Source organism: Rhineura floridana, chromosome 14 (assembly GCF_030035675.1).
Source record: "Rhineura floridana isolate rRhiFlo1 chromosome 14, rRhiFlo1.hap2, whole genome shotgun sequence".
Taxonomy (NCBI): Eukaryota; Metazoa; Chordata; class Lepidosauria; order Squamata; family Rhineuridae; genus Rhineura; species Rhineura floridana.
The window spans coordinates 25110216-25131426 of NC_084493.1; the positions used below are offsets into that span (position 1 = coordinate 25110216).

The window sequence follows — 21211 nt, forward strand, 5'->3', positions numbered from 1 at the left end:
GCACAGGAAGGAGCTTCAAATGTGGAGCTTCTCTCTTTCAGACTGTGATTTCATAGAATCATAGAATAGTAGAGTTGGAAGGCTCCTATAAGGCCATTGTGTCCAACCCCCTGCTCAATGCAGGAATCCAAATCAAAGCATTTCCGACAGATGGCTGTCCAGCTGTCTCTTGAATGCCTCCAGTGCTGCAGAGTCCATCCACCCCCTAGGTAATTGGTTCCATTGTCATACTGCTCTAACAATTAGGAAATTTTTCCTGATGTTCTGGCTTCCTGTAACTTGAGCCCATTATTCTGTGTCCTTCACTCTGGGATGTCTGAGAAGAGATCCTGGCCCTCCTCTGTGAGGCAATCTTTCAAGTACTTGAAGAGTGCTATCATATCTTCCCTCAGTCTTCTCTTCTCAAGACTAAACATACCCAGTTCTTTCAGGCTGTCTTCATGGGGCTTTGTTTCCAGTCCCCTGATCATCCTTGTGGCCCTCCTCTGAACCTGGTCCAGTTTGTCTGCATCCTTCTTAAAGTGCAGTGTCCAGAGCTGGATGTAGTACTCAAGATGAGGCCGAATAGAGGGGAACTAGTATTTCATGCAATTTGGAAACTATACTTCTGTTAATGCAGCCTAAAATAGAATTTGCCTTTTTTGTAGCCACATCGCACTGTTGGCCTAACCTACCTCACAGGGTTGTTGTGAGGCTAAAATGGGGAGGGGAGAATCTTGAGCTCCTTGAAGGAAAGGTAGGATAGAAATGTAATAAATAAACAAATAAACAAAACAATAGGATATGTCCATCATGAACAGTGTGAATCTGTTGTTGTACTCAAGGCAGTACTATATGAACTTATTTGTTGGCTTGTGGAAAACCTGATAAATCTTCTTATGTAAGATATCAAAAGAAAGTATATTTCTAGTAACATTATTTCTGGAGGTGACCATTCGCCATCCTCATCAGAAATGTGGATTTTTCCATTTGGGCAATGACTCAGACTTTTGTATGCCCCCAACTTTTAGCCATTCCCTGATTCCACGTTTGGTTATAGTCATCCTGTGGCAATTAAAATGTTTATGCCCAGAAATCAAAGTGGGCAGAGCAGTGAGTGTCCATTTGTACAGGAGGCTGCCTTCTACACATGCTCACACATCCCTCTTCATCCAGGCAAGCAAGAGGCATGATCAGAGTTCAAGGACACGAATAATAAATAAATTTAATAATAATTTAATAATAAATTTAATAATAATTTAATAATAAATTTAATAATAATTTAATAATAAATTTAATAAATTCAATAATAAATACATAAATAAGGACACAGTCTAGCCAGGCAAAAACATCCAGGGGCCAGGGAAGGGTGTGGCCTGAGGAGAGTTCTGAGGGCCAGACAGAGAGGCCTGGAGGGCCGCATTTGGCAAGGTTCTCGCCCTTGGCTTATGGTGAAAAGGTTTTCTTAATTGCCCCAGAACTATTTTTGGAACACATTAGAAAACATCCTGAAACTTCGTGTATTACTGCCATATCATCTTATTCCTATCATCTAGTATTGTTTGCAGATTTCGAGATGCACTTGACCAACCCGGCTCACCCTTTTTCTACTCATTAGGCAGGGCTCTCAAAATACGGCGCCTTCCCATCATCACCAAAGCTCAGAAGGGCCACGTACAGTTCAAAAGGAGAACAAAGCAGGGGCTGCTGGTGGGCTGACGGGAAGGCCCCTTCAGAGCATCACCCCATCTTGAGCTCTACTTTTTGTAACGACGGCTGCAGAGTCGCTCTGGAATGATGACATCAGTTCGACACGTTTGCTCGGAAGCTCAAATACACCCAGTCTCTAATCAAGCCAGATAAAGCCCATGGAAAAAAAAGCTCCACTTATCAGACCTGCAGCTTTGCTGACGCAGGACAATTCTAAAGCGAAGAGGCCTAATCAAACAGCCCTTTGCAAAAAGCACTGGGGCTGTGCTTGGCTTCCAAGTCAGTTGGCAGGGTGATCCCAGAGAGTGGGTGTGCAAAAACAGGGCATTGTCCCACGAAATGATACTCCAGATATGTCTCTGCTCAGGCCTCTATAGGGAAGGGCCATAATTTTGCCATGCTTTGCATGCAGAAGATCCCATGTTCAATCCCTGCAATCTCTAGGTAGGGCTTTGCAAGAGCCCTAATCAGGGATGTAGTTGTCTAGGGTCTCAGGGGGTCATAGACCCCTTACTTTTTTGGGAGCAGGGTCCCAATGTCTCCAGCATCCTATGAGCCAATCAGCATGAAAGGGGAGCGTGTTAGCCACTGAGAAGAGTCTTCTAACATGCTTCCTTGTCCTTTTCTGCTGATTGGAGCCAATCAGAGTGGAAGGAGATGAGTCAGAGAGGACTCTTTTCAATATTATTATTATTATTATTATTATTATTATTTATTAGATTTGTTAGATGCACATCTGGCCGAGATTAATCTGCCACTCTGGGCAACGTACAACAAAACACAAATACATTCCATATAAAAACATAAACAGAGAACATTAAAAAATTAAACACCCCTAGAACTGCAATTTGCCACCCTAATCCCCCTTCCATGCCTGGTTAAAGAGCCAGGTCTTCAAGGCTACTACTCTCCCCTTTCATGCTTATTGGCTCCTAGGGATGTCTGTTGTGGGAGAAGGCATCAACAAGGATCTCATTTTCAAACCAGCAGCAAAAAAGGGGGCATGGCTTTGACTATCATGAAGGGACCCTGCACTTCTGAATTCTAAATGCTTGGTTCTAATGCCAACCCTGGGGAGCAGCTCCCGGTTAGAGTAGACAGCACGGAGCTAGGTGGACCAGCACTCCGATTCAGTGTCAGACAGCTTCCTAGGTTCCTGACTCATAGCACCAATGCACTAAAGTAGAGATGAGGAACCTGTAGCACTCCAGAAGTTGCTGGACTACAACTCCCACCATCCCTGACTATCGGCCATGCAAAATAAGCATCCTTGTTTGCACGCTGTTGGATTTGAATAACACAGCAGTTGGCATTGCAAGGAGGCAGCCCAGCAGATTACTGGAGACCTAGGGAGAGAGAAGAATCTGATTCAGTTGGTATTTAAAGGCGAACTTACCATATCCACATTCTCCAAAATATGCAGACCGAAACGCAGCCATGCCTCGAAATCTGTACTTCTTCGAATTTTGAAAAGCAGTTCTTCAGGCAAGTAATGTGTATAAAAATGCATGTGCTAGGGCAAAGTGTTCATAAAAATGCATATATTAGTGACAGTGCACACACAGAAAAATGCATGATATTCGGGGAACTTGCTTGCAAAAATGTGTACATGAGTCAAAATAGTATGCAAAATAGTATTAGGAGAAATTCAGGCTAGAATGTTGATGAATTTTTGTGAGGATTTTTAAATAAATAAATAAATAAAACTCAAATTATGGAAATGTGGAGAACTGAATTTGACACAGGTGAGAAAGAGAAAGGGAGAGAAACTGAACTTGACAGATTTGCCCATCTCTGGTGGTTACAGTGTCAGACTAAAGAGCCCAGGCTAAATCCCCACTCAGCCATGAAGCTCACTGGGTGACCTTGGGCCAGTCACTTCCTCTCAGACTAACCTACCACACAGGGTTGTTGTGAGGATAAAATGGGGGTGGGGAGATCACATGCTCCACCCTGAGCTCCTCCGAGGAAAGAGAGTACATACAGGCAATTAAAAAATATATATTCTGGGAAATATGATTGATTGATTGATTGACTGCATTTATATCCCACCTTTTCTCAGAGGAGCTCAAGATTCCATACAAACACAGTCCTCCCCTTCCCAATCTTATATATGGGAAAGCATAGGTTCAACAGCAATGTCATATTGGTAAGGAAAAGTATGTGGGGTAAGAATCTTGCTAGCTCGCCAATGGGATATGCATCTGAAATACCATGAGTAAAAGAATAGATTATGAAGTTAGGGTATGTTGCGATGATGGCGAAATTAACTGACATGGTCAGAATGAGGGAAGGGAGACTGAAACAAGAACAAATTGACAGATTATGTCTCCTTTTACGACATATGACGCCTCGCTTGCCGCACAGCTGACGAGTGAGGCATAGTTGCTGATGTGGGCGAAGCTGCTGCCTCCATCTTTCAATGGGGCAATGTTGTGCATCGCGACTATTACGCACGTGTGATGTGCAGCATGGAGGGGCGGAGCTTATGGGCCTATTTAAGCCCAGCCACCCCTCCTACCTTCCTCTTTGCTTGTGCGACGTGGACGGCGAGGGACAGAGCAGCTCAGAGATGGAGCTGCAGAACAGCGGTTTCTTGTGGCACAAGGAGCCTTTTGCAGGCCGATTTTGGCCTCCTTATTTCCCCACTAGGGGTGTGGGCTGCAGGCAGGGTGGTCGCGTGCCTGGAGGAGCGGCTGCGGCTGGAGTGGGCCTTGTTAAAGGGGCCTACTCAGCCAAATGTGGCTGGCACACACACACACATGGCTGGTGGGAGAGGGAGACGCCTGTACTCTCCAGCAGCACCACCTCAAGGCTGCCTTGGCAGCCAGTTAAATAAGAACACAATTATAATCTGAATTACATGATTAGATTCTATTGAATATAAATAAATTATAGGTGCTGCATGGCTTATGATTAGGGGTTTTATACATTAAGCAGTGTCTTGTAATAGTTGAATAATAATATTGGTATTGCATTGTTTGACACTGATACTGTTTGTGTATTTATTGTTGTGAGCTAAGAACTGCAATAGGTTAACTTCACCACACAGCATTTCTAATAATAATTATTATATAATTCATAATTATAAGTATAAGCCAATGACTGGGAATAAGGGAATCACACATACAGTCATTGGGTATAATATTATTATTATTATTAATAATAATATTCATAATTATAATTATAAGTTGGGGTGGATTTAAAGCAATAATGCCACCCAAAAAAGGAAATGGGTTGTGTGTGAAAGGTCCCCTCATAAAATGCAGGCCTTTGGGCATTTTTAAATCACCCCACCCATATGCCTGGGATAGGTTTTGGTGTAGTGGCTGAGGTTTGGATTGCAGGCCGGGAGATCAGGGTTCAAATCTTCCCAACAGCCGTGGGCTGCAGGCTTAGAACTAATTATGGGAGAGGAGGCTGCACAAGCCTTTCGAGCCTCAACAGGCCCTTTCCCTCCCCCCCCTTTGGTTGCCAAGGCTGGGTGTGAGATCAGCCTAGGTAGGGGGCGCAAAACGGTGAAGGATGTGGTTGACACATTGGCAGCCTCTCTTGGCCATTGTGCAGGGTTCTTTGGTTAGGCTTACGGCCTTTGCATGACTCGGGCCTATATTAAGTTCAAGGTACTTTATTCTATTAATTTTATTACATGGTGGCTGCTTTGGGGGATGCAGAGCTCTTTGGTTAGGCTTCTGACTTCCTGCTAGGCCCAGGAATATATTAGGTTGAGGTAGTTAATTCTATTATTATTATATTACATGTGGCCTTTGTAGGGCTGGGTGAGCCTTTTGGGCCTTTCGGCCTTCAGATTTGGATACTTAATGGTGTGCAGAGATGACAGGGTTTGCTAGAAAACGTCTACATCACCATAACTTAGATGACAATGATCCTTTTCCACGTGTCAGTTACACATTCCCAGAGCTTGGAAAATTACTTTTTTTGAAGTACAACTCCCATCAGCTCAATCCAGTAGCCATGCTGGTTGGGGCTGATGGGAGTTGTAGTTCAAAAAAGTAACTTTTCCAAGCTCTGCACATTCCTTATTAACTCTGAGACAGAAGTTGCATTTATTTGAATTTGGTCTCATATCAACAACAAACTATATGGCATTTGTTATATTCAAAGAGGAATATGTAAACTTCTGCAGGGAATTGAAGGTCTAGCAGATGATAATGTGGCTTGATGGGTGGACAGGAATAAAGAGGAAAGACAGGCTACTTATTAGGCTCTTATCCTCATTTCTAGGATTTTAGACCTTACTAAAATGGGGTGGCCTTGACAGGATCTTAGACTATTGTGACATGGAAGCTGCCTTTTAAGATTCAGGCAGACTCTTCATTCTTTCTTGATGATTTTACAACATTTCTGATATAATTTACCTGAAGTCATATATAGCATGCAACTTTTACATTGGCATGTCTATTTTGATATGTAGGATATCAGTTACTTGAAATCAATATAGCATGCAAATTTTGCAATTTGAACACCTATTCTGATTGGTGTTTTGGAAACCCGATAGGACAAAGCTGCAGTGGGTCCAACTATTGGTGACAGCAGCATATCCTCAGTCTCTGTGCTTTGGGGTAACTGGGTTAGCTGCAATGAAATAGTAGTTAATAAGGTGTACTTACTCATAAATGATTTCCTTCCCTTTGCACAAGGATATGTGCAACAGTGAGATAAGAGGCAAGAGGCCTTTAAAGGGGTAAAAGAAGCCACCAGTATAAGCTGCTCAGGGACAGTTGTCCCTCCCCAGTTAGACTCAAGGTACTACGGACTTTGTTTGCAGGCTACCCGGTTTAAGGGAAGGTTTGCCTGTGTTATGGTGTTTTCCCCTGTTGGTTTCACAATCCCATACTCAAATTCCCAGCTGGCCTTCATGGCCTCCAACTCCCGGCTGGCCTTCATGGCCTACAATCTTCAATCTGTTTTAGTTATGGCGGTAATTGCCAGGGACAGAGTGTAAAGATGTACAGCTGGGCAGAGTTCTTGGCCTCTTCTTGACCACCCCAGTCGGGTAGGGCCTTAAAAGGCAGTGGGCAAATTACGCCTGATTCACAACCAGTCTTATTTAAGGGGTCAGGCAGTAACGGGTTCATACCTGATAGTCTAGGAACGGTGCTCTATGCTTCATTTAACATGGTGCGTGCAGGTGGCAGAGCATTGCCTATGGACTGCTATATTTCTAGCATGGAGTGCTTCAGATCCTTCTGGTAGGGGGCAGTCAGGAGACAAGTGGGCTCAGAAACAGTGGGGCACTATCTGTATGATGGGCTGTTCATTGGTAGGGCAGATTTTGGGGTGCATGTTAGCACCTGAGGTCACAGCTTATAGTATGGATATGTAACTGGGGGTTCCCTTGAAAACTGGGAATATGGAGGATCCTGCCCCAGTGTTCACCTTTCTGGGTATCAAGATTGGTTCTGTGCCAGTGTTCACCTTCTGGGTATCAAGATTGACTTTGCGGCCCAGGGCTGCAAGCTGCACAGGGACATGCTTTAACTGTTGCAGATTAGGATCCTGGAGTTTTCAGGGGCCATGAAAGGTTTCCTTTTGGTCCTCCAGGTGTTAGGGGTCTTTTACGGGGGTTAAGATGCCATGGCAGGGCTTGCACAGCCTTACTACAGGTTCAGGGTTATGGCTGCCTTATGCGCCGACCTGGCTGTGCAGCCCTCTTTCCTGTGGCTACAGGCCTGGATTAGGGAAGGGTTAACTATGGATGTCACCTTTCATTCTTTCCCGGTGTGTTTAATGTCGACATGGGTAGAAAGGCTCATTGGCCATGGACCAGATTTCATAACCCCCTTATATTTAAGAACACTGGGGTTAGGGCCGTGGATTCCATGGCCCGCAGCACGCTCGCCAGCTACCAGAGAGCAGGTAGGGAATCACCTGCTGAAATTCCTAATGGACGGCAGGAGAAGGGGCCTGTCAGTCCGACCACTTCAAGGTAAGCTGCAGGGACCTTCCGTCCTAGCTAGGTTGGTGGTTTTTCCCTATCCCCATCGCCCTTTCTCACTGGACATAATCTGGGTGTGGTGGGCCAGTGGGAATACAGTAAGCTCCTCCAGTTATGAAGCCAGACTATTCCAGGCAGTAGCCCTTACGCTGGTTTTTGTGGTTTTTTTGGAGCTTTTGGGATAGGTGAGGTGGTGGCTGGTTCCAAACGAGACCTGTCTCAATGTGCCCTCCAGCTATCAGATGTCTTCATGGAGGGGGGTTGTGCCTGTATACGGACCGCAGATGTATGAGGCAGACTGTACGTTGGCCATGGGATCTGGAGAAGGATATGCAAGTGAGGATCCCCTCACAAAATGCCAGTTTTGGGCGCTCGCAAAGCGGGCTTTTGCAGGGCTAGGGCATGATCCCTCAGATTTGGAATCCACTCTTTTGGAATTGGTGCTGCTTCTACGGCAGCAGGTCTCGGGTTTTCCCAGGCATAAGTGCAGGCCCTTAGATGCTGGTCCTCTGGTGCTCATAAGGGTTATTACGTATCTATTCAGCCATGCAAGTGAGGATCCCCTCACAAAATATCAGTTTGAGCTCTCATAAAGTGAGCCTTACAGGGGCTAGGACATGACCCCTCAGAGTTTGGAATCCACTCATTGGAATTGGAGCTGCTTCTACGGCAGCAGGTCTTGGGTTTTCCCGAGCACAGGTGCTGGCCGTTGGACGCTGGTCCTCGGGTGCTTATAAGGGTTTTATTCATTTATTCACCCTTGCAAGTAAGGATCCCTTCACAAAAGCCCAGTTTGAGCTCTCACAAAGTGGGCCTTACAAGGGCTGGGGGCACGACCCCTCAGCATTTGGAATCCACTCTTTTGGAATTGGAGCTGCTTCTACGGCAGCAGGTCTTGTGTTTTTCCCAGGCAGAGGTGCAGGCAGTTGGACGCTGGTCCTCTGGCTTACAGGGCTATATTCACCCCTTTTAGAGGGCCTGGGAGTTCGAAGCCTAACAATTTATAATTATTGTGACAGGTTGCTGGACGGGGATGGAGCAGATGTGCATCCTAATATGTGGCCACAGTATGGTCTTCTGGGCAGCCTGGAGGGCTGCAAAATTGAGCATGGGCTCACAGTTGGGCCTCAGTCGATGGGCTGCAATACAGTGGCTTGGCCGGAGAGGAATACGTTGAGATGGGCTCCTACCCACTTTGTTCCAGCAAGGCTCATGCGGACGGTTCCGCATGTGGTGGTCATTCCCCTAGGTAGGAATGACGTCGGTTACTTGAGGCAAGGGCCCTCAAATGGCAGGCATGTAAGGACATGCAGGTGATAAGGCAATGGTGGCCTTCGTACATCTGCTGTGGTCAGACATGCTTCCACGCTGGGTGTGGCGTGGTATATGGGACCCAAGGGGCATTGATCGGGCAAGGAAGAAGGTCAACCGGCAGATTCGGTTGGCTCTTCTTGGGCACGGGGATTTAGCCATTCCACATCCCCATATTCAGCATTCAGAGGTTGAACTATACTGGGCCGATGGCGTTCACCTGTTGGATGCAGGTAACGTCTTCTTCCTGAAAGACCTGGAGAGATGTCTGCGAGATGTCCTTCTCGGCAGTGGGGTAAAGGGGGACTAAGTAGAGATTTGTCCCCCTTTTGTGGCGGGAAGGTCCGCGAAAGGAAATAGGTAAGGACAGCTAGGTGGCCCCCTTAGGCACCTTTGGAGGTGATTGGCAGTTCCGGAGGCCTGTCTGTCAGGGCTTTTCCGGCTCGAGGGCAGGATATGGGCTGCCTCTGGGGCCAACTTATCTCATCTACCCAAGGGTTATCCGGCCCCGGGTGGGGATGACGTGGGAAGGCCCCCCTACTCACCTATAAGGTGTGGCCGGTGTAAGGGGTAAGCACATGGGCTTGCCCTTGCTCCAGCAGGGGCTGGTCGCCCGAGAGCTGCATGGCAAGATACTTGCTTATAGATAGTTCCTGCACCTAGGTTTCCTTCTGCAGGTCACTTTAAATTGGGTTTTGTTTACTGTAATTTAATAAAGTGGCCCTTGTTCAACCCAAGCTGATGTCTCTGTGTTTTTTTTCGCCCCTCAACTGCAAATCTGGAGCAGAATTACAAAACACAAAGCATTGGGTGGTATCCACCTAACTTGTTCTGTCAGTACAAAGATTTATGCTTGCATGATGGAACTCCCCACTTCTCCCCTCCCCGCGTCCTCTACATCTGTTCTGGGGGTCCCCCTCAACCCTCTGGAGCAGCTTTCGGGAGGGTGTAGGGCACATGCCGGAAAGAAACAACCTGTTTATTCAGCATTCACCCTGATTTGCTGGCACAAAGCTTACGCGGAGGTTAGACTGTTCGGTTTTTATTACGCATTCATTCTGATTTGTTACGGGGCTTTTGCAGGACGATGAGCATTTCTCCTGCATTCATCCTGATTTGCTTGGAGGGTATTTACATGTCTTTCCACAGTGCACATGATGCTCACCTGTAATGGTGGTGGGGCCTTTCCCAATAGTTACCACTCAATGAAGATGGCTTCTTACAACCCTCTGCCCACCTCATAGCTACCCCTCTGTTCTGCCGCTGTCTCACTGCCCTCAACTATTAAAAAGAGTATTAAAAAGGGGGTGAGGTTGCAATTTTATTAACATGGCAAGTTCTCTGGAAGGTGATGGGACTTGTCTGAGGTACTGTGCATAAAATCATGAGTGTGGTGTTTCCAGCTACCCCACTACCTCCGGCCTTGGGGCATGCAAGAAGTGGCTGCAGGAGTGAGACTGCAAGTAACGTCACGGGTGGGGTGTTTCTAGGAGCAAAGCTGAAACTGTCTTAACTTCCTTTTATTTTTGCCATATTGCCAAGAAGTGTAATGTGGCCTGCTAAAGAATGTAATATTATACTTACAGTATTGAAAAGGGTTTTGTGTTTGCTGTGACATTTGTTATTGTTTTATTACTGCTGTTGTATTATTTTATTATGAAATTGTTTTTGTAATTGTTGTTTGCTTTTGTTATAGCTACTTTGAGCACAATTTTTTTTTGTAAGTCGCTTTGGAAAAAAGCTACTACTACTACTATTACTACTACTACTACTACTACTACTAATAATAATAATTCATCCCACACTTTTGAGTGCATTTCCCCATTTCTGCCCAGGATGACAGCATGCTTTAATCCACTTTAAATGCACCAGCCTAAAGTTGTGGGATCAGCTTGAATCCCTCCCATACAGGCACCCATACAGTCAATCAACAACAGAACACCCACACCATCCATTTAAGGCCCTCACTCTTACAACACTTTAACAGCCATGGCTTCCCCCAAAGAATCCTGGAAACAGTAGCTTGTTAAGGGTGCTGAGAGTTGTTAGGAGGTTCCTCACAGGGCTGCTATTCCCAACATAAGAGTATAAGAGTATAAGAGCGCTGTCAATGGATGATGTGGGTGTAGCCAGAGAAAGGAGAGCCATGCATATGAACTTTGCTGATGTTTGACAGCCAGCCCTTTGAACATCCCTTTGCAGAAGAAAAAGACAATGGACAATGAAAGTGGATAGAGAAATGTTTTTCTCCCTCTCTCATAAAACTAGAACTCGTGGACATTCAAAGAAGCTGAATGTTGGAAGATTCAGGACAGACAAAAGGAAGTACTTCTTTACTCAGCGTATAGGTAAACTATGGAATTTGCTCCCACAAGATGCAGTAATGGCCACCAGCTTGGATGGCTTTAAAAGAAGGTTAGACAAATTCATGGAGGACAGGGCTATCAATGGCTACTAGCCATGATGGCTGTGCTCTGCCACCCTAGTCAGAGGCAGCATGCTTCTGAAAACCAGTTGCCGGAAGCCTCAGGAGGGGAGAGTGTTCTTGCACTCGGGTCCTGCTTGCGGGCTTCCCCCAGGCACCTGGTTGGCCACTGTGAGAACAGGATGCTGGACTAGATGGGCCACTGGCCTGATCCAGCAGGCTCTTCTTATGTTCTTATGACCGACAGAGAGACAGACCTGGGAAAACCTTGAATAATGCCATCGTCCACCATATCCCAAAGGCAGCAGATGTTTCTGCCTGCCTTCTGGGAGCTGAACGAGAGCAGGGGCTAGCTGGTAGGTTCTCTCTCGCTCAGCCCTGGTGCTTTGGGGCTGACAGAGAAGGATAGAGATCAGCCAGTTGGAAATGGGCACAGCAGCAACACGTAAGGTGAGTTCCCAGCAGGACTTGGCACGCAGAAGAGGTGCCTTAGGTCTGCCCCTTGAAGCAAAGAAAGCAGCTTGTGGACCACTAAAGATCCGGCAGCCCTGGAGCCTGTCTGAAGTTGTGCAAGTCAGTACGACTCTCTTTAAATAATCCAGGGATCTGCAGGCAGCTGGAAGCTCCTCTGATTCACACCGCTAAGAAATCCTGCCTTTCTTTTGGTCTGCTTGAGTCAGCCGAATGTGAGCCCTCCCCCATACTCCGGATTGTCATTCCACATAAGCAGCAACAAAACTTGCCATGCAGAAAGTCATCAGCCTTGCAGGGCAGGCCTATTATTGGAATGTTGTGACCTTTTCTTCATTTCAGCCACCAACCATCTTCATTTGCCCAGAGGCATCTATACATATAAACCAGCATACAGTATGTGCATTTTATGGAAATTTGTGCCGTTGGTTGTGCCCAGGGCCCATTAAGTACATAGCAACATCTTCATCTGCAAGCACTAGAAAATTGCCCTTTTTTGGTATGCCTCAGACATATTCCACAACTAAGCCCAGCCAGAGCTTGGAAAAGTTACTTTTTTGAACTACAACTCCCATCAGCCCCAGCCAGTGCATGCTGGCTGGGGCTGATGGGAGTTGTAGTTCAAAAAAGTAACTTTTCCAAGCTCTGAGCCCAGCATATGCGGAGAAGCCGAGTACAGGGATAAATGTCATACCTGTGAGCAAGGGTGGGGAACCTGAATGTGGCCCTCCTGGCCCCTCGATTTACTATTATGATTTTATTATTCTTTAATTAAATTTATTTCCCATCCTTCCTCGCAGAAGGAGTCCAGGGCGGCAACCAAAAACACTAAAAGCACTTTAAAACATTGTAAAAACAAAAGACTTTACAACAAAACATCGCTAAAAACATATGAAAACAAAACGAAAACAACCCCATCCAAAGCAGGCAATTGACCAATTTTTCCAGCTCAGGAAGCACCAGCCCACAGCACCTCCATCTTGCCCTCTCTTTCCCTCTGGACTTTCCCCAGAGCACACTCCTCACTAACCCCATTTCATATCTCGAGTGTTTTTGCCTGGCTAGAATGTGCCCTTTAGGGATGGAGGGAGAATTCGACTCAGTTCACATTTAAAGCTGAATCTATCAAATTTGCACTTTCCAAAACAATATGAGAACTGAAACACAGCCATCCTTCCAAATTTGTACTTATCTGAATTTTGCAACGTGGTTCTTCAACCAATGTTTACAAAAATGCATATATTAGGGGAAAGTGTGCATAAAATGAATATGTTAGTGAAAATAATATACAAACATGGATTATACTAGGAAAATTGTGGGTAAAATGTGTACATCAATCAAAACTGCCAGCACAAATGTGTATAAGGAGAAATTCACACTAAAATGCTGAAGAACATTCATGAGGATTTTTAAAAAATCACAGATTGCTGCAGAAATGTGGATTAAAATTGGAAAAATGAGAAACTGGGAGAACCACAACTGACAGACCCTGTCAGTTCAGTGTCCATGAACTGATAATGCCTTTTGCTTCTCTGGATGGAGGTTAGAAAGGAGAGAGAGAGAGAGAGAGAGAGAGAGAGAGAGGAAACTAGCCTACTGTACAAAGGTAAGATTTACATTGATTGCTCTGCACATCTTTGCCTCTGGGCCTTGCCCACCAATGGCATATGGTCGTCAGAAGGTTGCCCTGAAGAGAATGTGACCCTCGGGCTGAAAAATATTCCCCACCCCTACCCTAGAGACACCATACATTTAAAGCACATGACTTCCCCCAGAGAATCATGGGAGCTGTAGTTTGTTAAAGGAGACTGATCCTGGCAACCCAAAGACCACTTAACGAAAGAATTTTTTAAACTGTTTATAAAACTCTTTAAAAATATGGTTGTGCGCCTCCCCAATCTCCAAGCGGTGAGATTTCAGGGGTCCCTGCGCTCATCCAGGGTTTGGTTTCCTTTGGGAAGAAGGCCAGCAGACACTGTGGTGTCTTTATGAAATATGATTTATTTATTTACACACATTCCATCCTGAGCTTAGGATGGAGGGATTCAAGGCATCAGCAGTCCAATATCCAGCTTTCCCATCCGGGTTGCAGGAGGCCTCCCAAAGCCATGGTGCAGAGGGATAGCCTCTCTGCCTGCCTCCAGTTCCCAGCCTTTCTCCCGACACTCTCAAAACACTCAAAGCACAAACCTCTGCTAGCTACCGGGGGGGGGGGGAGGCTGTCCTGCAGAGTAGAAATGACAAAAGGATCTTCCTGGCTCATTCACCAGTTGCTGGGCACCTGAAAGACCCATTAGCAACCTGGCCACGCTATTAGCTTAACAAAAGCCATTCATCTGGCCAGCTGAGCCAGCCCCAAGGCACAGGATTCCAAATCAGAGGCTGGAAGGGGACTCACAGGGATCATCCATTCCAACCCCCATACTCATAACAATATGTTTCGTTGATGTGTTTGCTGTCCTGGGCTCCTTTGGGAGGAAGGACAGCATACAAATTCAATAAATAAAATAAAATAAAGGTGCCGGGAATTGTACCTCTGTGAGGGGTAAACTATAGTTCCGAGGATTCTTTGGTGGAAATCATGCGCTTTAAATGTACGGTGTGTACACAGGCACAGTTGCAAATGGCTACTGCAGGGGTGGAAAACCTGCTACCTTCATGATGTCGCCCTCCCATCATCCCAGACAATTGGCCCTGCTGGCTGTGGGGGTTGATGGGAGTTGGAGTCCAACATCATCTGGAGGGCCAAAGGTTCCCCCTTCATCCCTGGGCTACGGGAATGCAGCAACAGGGGACACAGTGAAGGGCATGCCGAGAGGTGTGGCTAAGCACCGAGGACTGACGCTTTCTTGCTGCTGCTCTATCGGCTTTGTCAAGGGCAGGAGCAGAGCAGCAGCAGAGGTGTGTGGTGCCCCACTTTAGACGGTGCCAGAGCAGCCAACAAGGGCCAGAAGCAGACCTAACCTATTTTGGGCCTAACCTGGAGATTCGCAACCATGCAGACTGACATTGTTCCGTGTTAATGATTGTTCTCCTGTGTACTCAAGAGGCAAAAAGGAAATGTTCTGATAACAAAAAAGATCTTTCCCTTGCAGTTTCTAAGCCGTTGCGGTGGCCATGTCCTCAGCTGGATCAGAAGGATTTACCTTAGATAACCCAGTGCCACCTTTCCCCTGTGTGGTGTCCTCTACAGCGGGAAATTCTCCCCTCCTGGGCTAGTCCATGGGGAGCTGGTGTGGGAAGGATCAAAGCCTGAGAAAGGGATGGTGACCCGGAGGACCTCTGTATCCCTCCTTTCATATAAAGACTTTTAAAAAAGAACCCTGCTGTGATCAGAGCCAAAGGCCATCGAGCCCAGCACCTTGCTTCCAACTCTGGGAAGCCCACATACAGGCTATGAAGCCAACAGTCCTCTCTCTCCTGTTCCAGCAACTGGTATTCTGTGGTAAACTATCTCTGAACTTGGAAGTGCTGTGTAGCTAATAAGAACATTTATTTATTTTATTCACATGTTTATTTACCGCTTAACAGCAGAACAGTCTCTAAGTTGTTTACAAAATGTTATCTCTCTCTCTCTCTCTCTCTCTCTCTCTCTCTCTCCCTCTCCCTCTCCCTCTCCCTCTCCCTGCTGGTATAGCACAGTGGGGAGGAGAGCCTGGCTGGGAGACCAGAGTCAGTGACTTCAAATCCCCACTCGTGTCTCCGGGTGTCAAGGGCCAGCTAAAGTTCACCCCCACAGTGAGTGGCTCAGGGGTTACGTGCCCTGCCACCTGTGCAGCCGTGGGCAAGCGGCATAGTCCCAAGGAGCCCAGTTGCCCCCCAGCTGGCAGTTGCGGACAAGGAAGGGGCTGGCTTGTGCAGCTGTGGCAATCTGAGCAGGCCCTAGTCAGCTGGGGAAGACTAGCCTCAGAGGGAGGCAATGGTAAATCCCCTCTGAATACTGCTTACCATGAAATCCCTATTCATAGGGTAGCCATAAGTTGGGATCGACTTGAAGGCAGGCCATTTTCATCTATCTATCTATGCATCAAACAATGCAGCTAAGTGCCCTCCAGACATCCTTTTTATTGTGCAAGTGCATTCATAGTTATTTGTGTTCATTGCAGTATGGGGACGGTGATACCCAATCCCACTTTCAGTACTGTTTGTTCCAGGAAAAGTTTTCAGGCGGACAAAATGCTTCAGCAACTAGGAAACCGCTTTACACCAAGTCAGACCCTTGGCCCACCTTTCTCAGTATTGTCTGCACTGACTAGCAGCGGCTCTCCAAGATTTTGGACAGTTCTCTCCTAGTCCTACCCAGAGATGCCCCGGATCGAACCTGGGACTGGATGCTCTAGCACTGAGTTTGCAGCCCTTCCCCAATCATTGCATGTTCAGTAACTTCCTGCTGAAATCCTGTAAGTTTTTATGTAGCAAATATTCCAGGATTTGGTGGTGTTTTTTGTTTTGTTTTGTCCTGATCATGTTGCCACACGACGCGTGCAGAGTGCCCCTCTGGACGGCAGCAATGCAGTAACATTGAGGAAGCATTGCAGAACAAGTGGACTGGTGTGTGGACGGTCCTACAGAAATCCACCAGCCCCAGAGAGCCGCATCTCACCCCTGCGCCTAAGGTGATCCATCCCCACTTGAACACCTGGCCTCCGCAGCCTTGACCTGCTCTGAGGGAAGGGCTGGTTCTCAAGTGCCACGGCTCTCCACCCTCCACTTTCCCTCTCTGCCAACCTGCCTGGATAGAGCCGCCAGCCGCTGCCTGTGCTCCTGAGCTGTAACTCAGCACCTCTCTCGGCAAGGCCCCCTCCTTCTGGGCACGCCAAACAAAGCTCCTTGCTGTTCTGCTGGAAGCAGAGCCCTGCATGCCTCGCAAGCAAACAAAAGCGGCTCAGGGAAGCAAGTGAGTGGCCTCTGTCACTGACCCAGGCGCTCCTTCATAACCCTCCTCAAATGCTCACCTTTTCTGTAAGGCTTCTCTCTTAGGGGAAGAGCCATAGCTCAGGGGTAGAGCATCTGCTGGGCACGCGGGAGGTTCAGTCCCCACCATCTCCAAGTAGGACTGGGAATGTCCTGGGCCTTACATCCTAGAGAGCTGCTGCCAGTCAGGGTAGACCATACTGAACTAGATGGACCTGTGGTCTGACTCGGTCTAAGGCAGCTCCTTATGTTCCTAGCATAATCCATAAGCAAGGCTGGTACCACAAGTTGGCATTGCTGGGCACCTGCTGAGGCCCACAACCCTGCACAGGGAGCACTGCAACCCCCCTAGGCCTGCTTGCCATGCTCCTCATCCTAACTTTTTGCTATCACGAGGAGTGCAGTCATCCAGGGTCTTGGGGGCTCTTATACCCCTTACTTTTTGGGGAGCAGGGTCACTATGTCTCCAGCATCCTAAGAGCCAATCAGCATGAAAGGGAAGTGTATTAGCCACTGAGAAGAGTCTTCTAATGTGCTTCCTTGTCCTTTCCTGCTGACCGGAGCCAATCAAAGTAAAAGGTGATGAGCTAGCCACTAAGAAGACTCTTTTCAGTAGCTAACACTCTTCCCATTCCTGCTTATTGGTTTCTAGGGACATCTGTTGTTGTGAGAGAAGGCATTAATAAGAATCTCATTCACAACTCAGCAGCAAAAAAGGTGTGTGTGGCTGTGACTCTCATGAAAGGACCCTGCACTTCTGAATTTGCCACTACACTACTGGCTATCACTGCCTGTTTACCTGTGTCTCTGAGCAGGGCCGGCCCCGGGCATGCCGGGGCCCTTGGGTACCAGCCTGCCCTGGACCCCTCCGCTCCCCTTCCGCGATCCATGTAACGTAAGCATCTGTGGACTGCAAGACAGGAGCTTCTGCGTTGCCCGCCATCCCCCCGCTATCCCCATGCTTCACCTACCTTTCCGTTGTTTTTTGTGGCGAGCGCAGGTTTGCCATCAATGAAGATGGTGGCCGAGGTTTCTCTAAGGGGCTGAAACCTCTGCCGCCATCTTGGTTGATGGCAGCAATGCACACATGTAGCACGCATGTGTGCCATCAACCAAGATGGTGGCAGAGGCTTCAGCCCCTTAAGGAAACCTTGGCCGCCATCTTGATTGATGGCAAATGTGCACGCCGCAAAAAACAATGGAAAGGTAGGTAAAGAGGGGGGATAGTGGGGGGATGGCGGTCCGCAGATGCTTCCGCGGATCGCGGAAGGAGAGCGGAAGGCCCCCTGTAGCTCCAGGGGCCCTTGGGCCAGTGCCCCACCTGGCCGCCCTTTAGAACTGGCCCTGTCTCTTAGACAGCCAGTGTGATATAGTGGTTCAAATGTAAGACTAGGACCTGGGAGACTAGAGTTCAAATCACCATTCAGCCATGAGCTCATTGGGTGACCTTGGGCCAGCCACTCTCTCTCAGCCTAACCTACCTTGCAGATTTGTTGTGAGGATAAGGAGAGGGGGAGGGAGAGAGAGCTCAGTGGAGGAAAAGTTGGGACATGCTTTGGGGAAATCACAACTCTTTAAAGTGGTATCTTCTTATGTTCTTATGTTCACTGTTTAAAAAGAGATATCTGTGTCTTCAGCATGCGAACTGGCAGACTGCACATTGCCTTTAACGGCTCACATCTGTGTATGCTACGGGCAAGATCTGTCTGTGCTCTGTGCAGAGGTTTGCCAGGCAAACCTGTCCATGCCTACCCAGTAGTAAGACTTACAGAGTTCAAGTGTGCATAGGCTTGCAGACTAAACTTTTAGTTTAACTTTTAATTGCTGTTAACCGCCCAGAGAGCTTTGGCTATGGGGCGGTATATAAATGTAATAAATAAATAAATGATAAAAAAGAAAGGACGCAGAACTCAGACATTAATTAATCAATGAAAGAAGAAAAGAAACCCAATTATACAAGATGTCAACATCTTGTGTGTGTGGAGGAATATTTTAAATTAAAAATGAAATTGAAATAGCCAAAAGCAATGCTGGAGGATGAAGAAATATTGAGCTGCAAATAATAACAGGTTTCCAATTGTCTCTAAACCCATTCTATATTAAGTGAAGGGCTTCTGGTAAAGCTGATAACTTTGTCATACTCCAGAATCTTGCTAATTATTATTGCTATTTACTCATTTACGAATTGCCTTTTTAATTTATCTCAAGCCGATTTACAAACATAATAAAAACAGCTAAAAATAGTTTTTAACAACAGTACCAAAAAAGTCCAACCCAGCCAAAGATAGGTTTAAAAATAATACACTAATTATGAGAGATGAATAAATAATTAAGAGAGATTAACACAATAATTAAGAGAGATTAATTGAGAGGCAGCTCATGCCAGCAACATTTGAAGAAGGCATCCCCCAAAAGATTAAAAAACACAGGCAGTGATTTACCAGTGGCAAAAAAATATGAATGGTCCTTGGTAAATAGAGATACAGCTGAAGAGTGTGCATAAGTCAGTTCACATCTGTCCACCAACAACACACATCTGTTCTGCACCTACTTGATCACTACTAGGGATGGAGGGGGAACATTCAATTCAGTTTGCCTTTAAAGATGAACCTAACTAATTTGCACTTTCCAAAATGAAACACAGCTATTTTTCATAATTTGGACTTCTACAAATTTTGCAGTACAGTTCTTCAACCACGTAATGTGTACAAAGATACATATACTGGGGTAAAGTGGGCATAGAAATACATTATCTAGTGAAAATAACATGCTAACATCCTGTATATTAGGGGACATTGCTTTGCAGACATGCACATTAGGCAAAAGCGCAGACAAAAATGTGTATAGTAAAACAGATTTGCACTAAACCACTGATGAATTGTCATGAGGGCTAAAAATGTTTTGTGGAAATTTTATTTATTTATTGCATTTATATCCCACCTTTTCTCCAAGGACCTCAAAGTGGCATACAAACAGGGTTCTTCCTCTGCTAATTTTATCCTTACAACAACCCTGTGAGGTGGGTTAGGCTGAGAGACAGTGACTGGCCGAAGGTCACCCAATGCGCTTCATGGCTGAGTGGCGATTTGAACCCTGGCTTCCCAGGTCCTAGTCCAACACTCGAACCACTCTACTACACTGGTGGAGAACTGAACTCAAGGGTGGAAAACAAGAAACGAGAAATCAACGTTTTCAGGTTCACTCATCCCTAATCCCTACATAGCCTTTGCACTTTATTTTTAAAAAACATGCGCCACAAGAAAAGTAACTAGCATGGTGACATTGCTCTGTGTCCCTCCACTAAGAGCATCCCTCCACTAGGCTTCAATTAATTCTCCCATCTTTATGATTCTGACTTACCTGCCTCCTCAATTTTGCTCCTAAACTGGGCTGAGAGGATGGAGGAGTCCTGAAGCGGCCCTGGCGGTGCTGGCATGGAGATGTCTGGCAGGAACACTGTGTGGAGGTTTCAGAGCAAGAAAAAGTAAAAAGCAAATCTCAGATCCCAAAGTCTTCTCAGTTACTTGGTGTTGGCTAGGCTTTCAGACAGACTGTGGGTGCTGGGCAGCGTCAGGCAAGTTGATAAAGAGAAGCCAGGAAAACACTCTTAAGCCTGCAGAGCTGAGCAAACAGATGGAAAAAAAATTCTGGAGTGTTTACTCCCCTCCAGTCTAGGGAAAGGACAGGTTCCCATACCAGAGGCCTGGAGGAGGGATGCCGGAACAGCAGCCCGAGTCAAAACTATTCTGGAGTGATTGCTGCCAGGGAACGTCCTCTTCAAGAGGCACGATGACTAGCAGGATCATGGATGGGTAGGCTAAGAGCCCCGCTCAGAGCTAGGAAGTGTAAGGGTGCGATGGGGAGGGGAAGGGGGGATCTATCAACTCTGGTTCTCTTGGTTTCTCACATTTCCAATCTTAAATTCCATTCTCCACATTTCTGCAGCAATTTGCATTTGAGAAACAATCCTCATGAAACTTTGTCAGCATCTGAGTGTGGATTTGCTGTGTAATTGTGCCAAACACACATTTTTGCAAAGCCATTTCCCCGAATACAATGCATTTTTGTACGTTATCTTCACCAACAGCTGCATTTTTATGCACATTTTTACCCCAGCAATATGCACATTACTGGGCTGGAGACCTGCATTGCAAAATTCAGAGAACTGCAAATTTTGAAGAATGGCTGTGTTTCCGCTTGCATATAGTTTCAGAAAGTACAAATTGGATAACTTTGCCAATGCAAACTGAATCAAATTCCACCCCCCTTCCGCCTGACCTTACCTCCCATGCTTCTAGTGGGTCATCCACCTGCCTCCGACCTGCCTGTGTGCCGAGATCTTCAAGAGAGGCTCTGGTTGGCATCCCAACAACTTCTTAAGTGTGGCTGGTGGAGATACCGGAGAGGGCCTTTCTGGAACTCCCTCCTGAGGAAGGCCCATA

General features: G+C 46.6%; 1 protein-coding gene across 2 annotated transcripts in view; it reads right to left on the reverse strand.

Moving 5' to 3' along the window:
* Window positions 1-20424, reverse strand: part of LOC133369887 (synaptotagmin-5-like) — a 47873-nt gene extending 27449 nt beyond the window's left edge. The window contains exons 1-2 of one of the 2 annotated variants that reach the window (XM_061595630.1): window positions 20130-20198; window positions 3086-3202 (exon numbers count right to left, since the gene is read on the reverse strand). In XM_061595630.1, coding sequence (XP_061451614.1) covers window positions 3086-3128 — 43 coding nt within the window. In that variant the 5' untranslated portion in view covers window positions 3129-3202; window positions 20130-20198. Of the gene's footprint in view, window positions 1-3085; window positions 3203-20129 lie in introns of both variants that reach the window. The other variant, XM_061595629.1, reaches the window with a different exon arrangement.
* Window positions 20425-21211: the final 787 nt, after the last annotated feature.